The following is a 3,864-nucleotide window of genomic DNA, read 5'->3' as shown; positions in this document are numbered from 1 at the left end:
GAAAAGCTCTGTTTTCTCCGGCACAGTAGTTTCAAATGACACGCATGCGCTAGTTACCTCTTTCATAAGTACGCAAACCTCTCAAACCTGGACACTAGTGAATGTTTATGGTCCATGCGCTGGCGAAGATCGCGATACTTTTACTAATTGGATCTATGATGTGAACATTCCTATTGGTCAGGACTGGCTACTCCTTGGTGATTTTAACTATATGCGTGCACCTGAAAATCGTAACAAGCCTGGGGGAAACATGCAAGACATGCTCACCTTTAACGACATCATACATAAACAGCAACTTATTGAGCTGCCAGTACAGGGCCGTGCTTACACCTGGAGTAATATGCAAAATGACCCCCTCCTCGAGCAAATTGACTGGTTTTTTACTTCGCTTAACTGGACCACGGTTTACCCTAAAACCTTGGTGAAACCCCTTGGTAAACCAGTTTCTGATCATATCCCTTATGTTGTCAATATTGAGACCAAGATTCCCCGCAGTAAGATTTTCCGTTTTGAGTCCTACTGGATCCTTCACCCAGGATTTATGGATGTTGTGCGAAATGTTTGGGAAAGGCCTGTTAAGTCAGAGAATGCTGCCACTAAACTTTGCCGCAAGTTCAAAGCCCTGAGACATGCATTGAAACACTGGAGTAAGAACATCTCCCGCCTCTCTATTGCTATTTCTAACTGCAGTTGTGTACTGGCTGACCTTGACGAGCTTGAAAACAAACGCACACTCACTATACCAGAGGCTAATTTCAGAACAATTCTAAAAACTCACTTGATCAGGCTCCTCCAGTACCAAAAGCTTTATTGGAAAAAACGCTGCACTATTAGGTGGATCAAATTTGGCGATGAAAACACTAAGTTCTTTCAAGCCATTGCAACAGAAAGATACAGACAGAATAACATTGCGAGCTTACGTGACGACAGTGGTGCTATAACTGAAGATCATACTAGTAAAGAGGCCCTCTTGTTCCTCACTTACAAAAATCGTCTGGGCTCCACTTCAGCCTCTGAGATGAAATTCTCTCTGCCAGACCTCATCAGAAGATCTGATAATCTTGATGCTCTGACTGAGCCGTTCACACAAAAAGAAATTGACCAAGTTGTTAATGACATGCCTCCAGATCGTGCACCTGGCCCTAACGGTTTCAGTGGTGCTTTTCTCAAAGCTTGTTGGCCTATCATCAAGCATGATTTTTATGACCTTTGCGCTCAATTTTATGATGGCACCCTGGACATTAACAGCATCAATGATGGGCTCATCACGTTAATCCCTAAAGTCAACTCCCCAGAAACAGTAAATGATTACAGACCGATCACGCTTTTGAACTGTTGCCTCAAGCTGATTACAAAACTTCTAGCAGATCGGCTACAATCAAGGATTTTGGACTTAGTTCATCGCAATCAATATGGCTTCATTAAGGGGAGGACTATCCAGGATTGCCTTGCCTGGGCTTACCAGTATCTACACCAATGTCAAAGCTCGGGCAGACAAATCATTTTGCTCAAACTTGACTTTGCAAAGGCCTTTGACACAATTGCCCATGACCCGATGATCCAGATTATGCGTCATATGGGCTTCAATGACAAATGGATTTCTTGGATCCAATGCTTATTCTCCTCTGGGCGCTCTTTTGTCCTTCTCAATGGGGTGCCAGGCCGCCAATTCCAATGCCGTTGTGGTGTCCGACAGGGGGACCCTTTGTCCCCCCTCATTTTTGTGCTCGCTGCGGATTTATTACAGTCTGCCATAAATGACGCTTTCAGACAAGGTAAAATCGAGCTCCCCTTTCCTTGTGTTGGACAAACTGACTACCCCGTTATTCAATATGCCGACGACACGTTGATATTCCTACCTACATGCATCCGTCAAGCTTCTTTGGTCAAGGAGATCCTATCGGATTACGCCACCTCTATTGGTTTGAAATTCAATTTTCACAAGTCCACTTTGATTCCGATCAACCTCGACCCCTCCTCTGCGGATGTTCTTGCAAGGGTTTTTGGCTATAGTGTTGGCACGCTGCCTTTCACCTATCTTGGCCTGCCTCTGGGTACCACTCGGCCTACAGTCCAAGACCTCATGCCTCTTGTTTGCCGATTGGAAAGGCGTCTAACGTCAACCATTGCTATGATGACTTACGGTGGCAGATTATCCTGGCTGAATGCTTCAGTCACGTCTCTTCTTATATTTGCCATGTGTACACTCAAATTTCCGCCCAAGCTTCTTGAAATCCTAAACAAAATCAGAAGATGCTGTCTCTGGACTAAGAAAACCGAGCAAGGTGACAAATGCTCTTCTCTTGGGGCTTGGAACATGGTCTGTTGTCCCAAAGATAAAGGTGGGCTAGGAGTGATCGATCTCAAAATACATAATGAAGCCCTGCTCCTAAAATTCCTCCATAAATTCTACAATAAAATGGATGTGCCCTGGATTCACCTGTTATGGGACAATCTCTACGTCGACAAAATACCTCATGGAGTGGACCAGGCCGGCTCTTTCTGGTGGCGCGATATTCTAAAACTGACACCAACCTTCAGGGGCATCTCTCGTGTTCAGTTGGTAGATGGAAGGACCACCTTGCTTTGGAAAGATCTTTGGGCGCGTGATGTGCTGCATGACTCCCACCCACGTGCCTTCTCTTTTGCGCTGCATGAAGATATCTCGGTTGCCGACTTCTGGGCCTCCAATGATCTGCATGAAACCTTTCAACTCCCTGTGTCTCCAACCGCGCTGGACGAAATCCGCGACATGCAGCTAACGTTGACCAAGATTTGCCCTTCCACGTCAAATACTGATGTTTGGCACTACGTGTGGGGCGCGGCTGAGTTTCGACCTAAGGATTACTATTCTTTCTTCTTTAGAGATGCTCATGCCGATCCCATGTTCAAGCACCTGTGGAAATCAAAATGTACAATGAAGTTAAAGGTGTTTGGATGGCTGCTTTTCGTGGACAGGCTCAACACACGCAATATGTTGAAACAGAGGCACTACAACATTGGTGACGATTTTAATTGCCTTCTTTGCGGGCTGCCAATTGAAGAAACGGTGGACCACATGATCTTCACTTGTGATTTTAGCAAGATCTGCTAGACCAAGCTTAGCATTCATTGGCCCACTTTTGATAACCGTCTCACTGCCATCAGATTAAACAGAGACTCGTGGCCTGACCCATTCTTCATGGAAGTTTTTCTCACTGCTGCGTGGAGCATATGGAAGGAGAGGAATAACAAGCACTTTCGTGGAGTTGACCCTACCATTGGGTCCTGGCTGTCACGCTTCAAAAACGACCTGGGTCATCTACAATATAGAATCAAGGAGGCCCATAGAGGCTCATTTGTAAACCTTTGTAACACGCTAGGTTGATCCTTGTTGGCTCTTTTCTCTCTTGGTTCCCCCCGTGGAGGACTGGTAGTTTGCCTCTCCCCTAAGCCATGGGGAGGGGTGATGGTTGGTTGGTTGTGTTTGGCGTTGTATATGTCTATGTAAACACCCCATTTATATAGATATATATAAATCACAGTGGGAGTGCTCTCCCACTGTCAATTCTTTCAAAAAAAAGCCATCAAGGATCAAGATGGCAATGGGGCCCCGAAACCCGCGTCCCCGCGGGTTTTTGCCCTATTAGGGGACGGGGATGAGCGTATTTTCATCCCCGTGGGGCTATTGTTGGGCATATTATACAACCCGGCATGTTTTGTGGGTTTGCACCCGTTTCGGCAGTCCCCGAACCCGAAACCCGGCAAACCCGGCAAAATACATTTTTTTACCAAGCACTGATCCGGTGCGGCCCAAACCAAAGCTATCGAGCCTGAGCGACCGAGCCCCCACCCCCCAACGTCGAAGGCCAAACCAAGAATTCT

General features: G+C 46.2%; 1 protein-coding gene across 1 annotated transcript; it reads left to right on the top strand.

Moving 5' to 3' along the window:
• The first annotated feature begins 2,419 nt into the window (after positions 1 to 2,419).
• LOC147990486 (uncharacterized) lies at positions 2,420 to 3,094 on the top strand. Its single transcript, XM_087538247.1, has one exon. It carries the CDS (start codon positions 2,420 to 2,422, stop codon positions 3,092 to 3,094), a length of 675 nt encoding a protein of 224 aa, XP_087394373.1.
• The last annotated feature ends 770 nt before the right edge of the window (positions 3,095 to 3,864 follow it).

This window comes from Triticum urartu, chromosome 1A (genome assembly GCF_056163025.1).
Source record: "Triticum urartu cultivar PI428250 chromosome 1A, HENAU_Tu73, whole genome shotgun sequence".
In the NCBI taxonomy this organism is placed as follows: Eukaryota; Viridiplantae; Streptophyta; class Magnoliopsida; order Poales; family Poaceae; genus Triticum; species Triticum urartu.
Note: the sequence above shows the minus strand (reverse complement) of the source record. Positions and strands in the feature narration are given on the sequence as shown.

Bases quoted from the DNA above. Each gene is read 5' to 3' on its own strand.
- LOC147990486 (XM_087538247.1), top strand. From the start codon at position 2,420: ATGGATGTGCCCTGGATTCACCTGTTATGGGACAATCTCTACGTCGAC.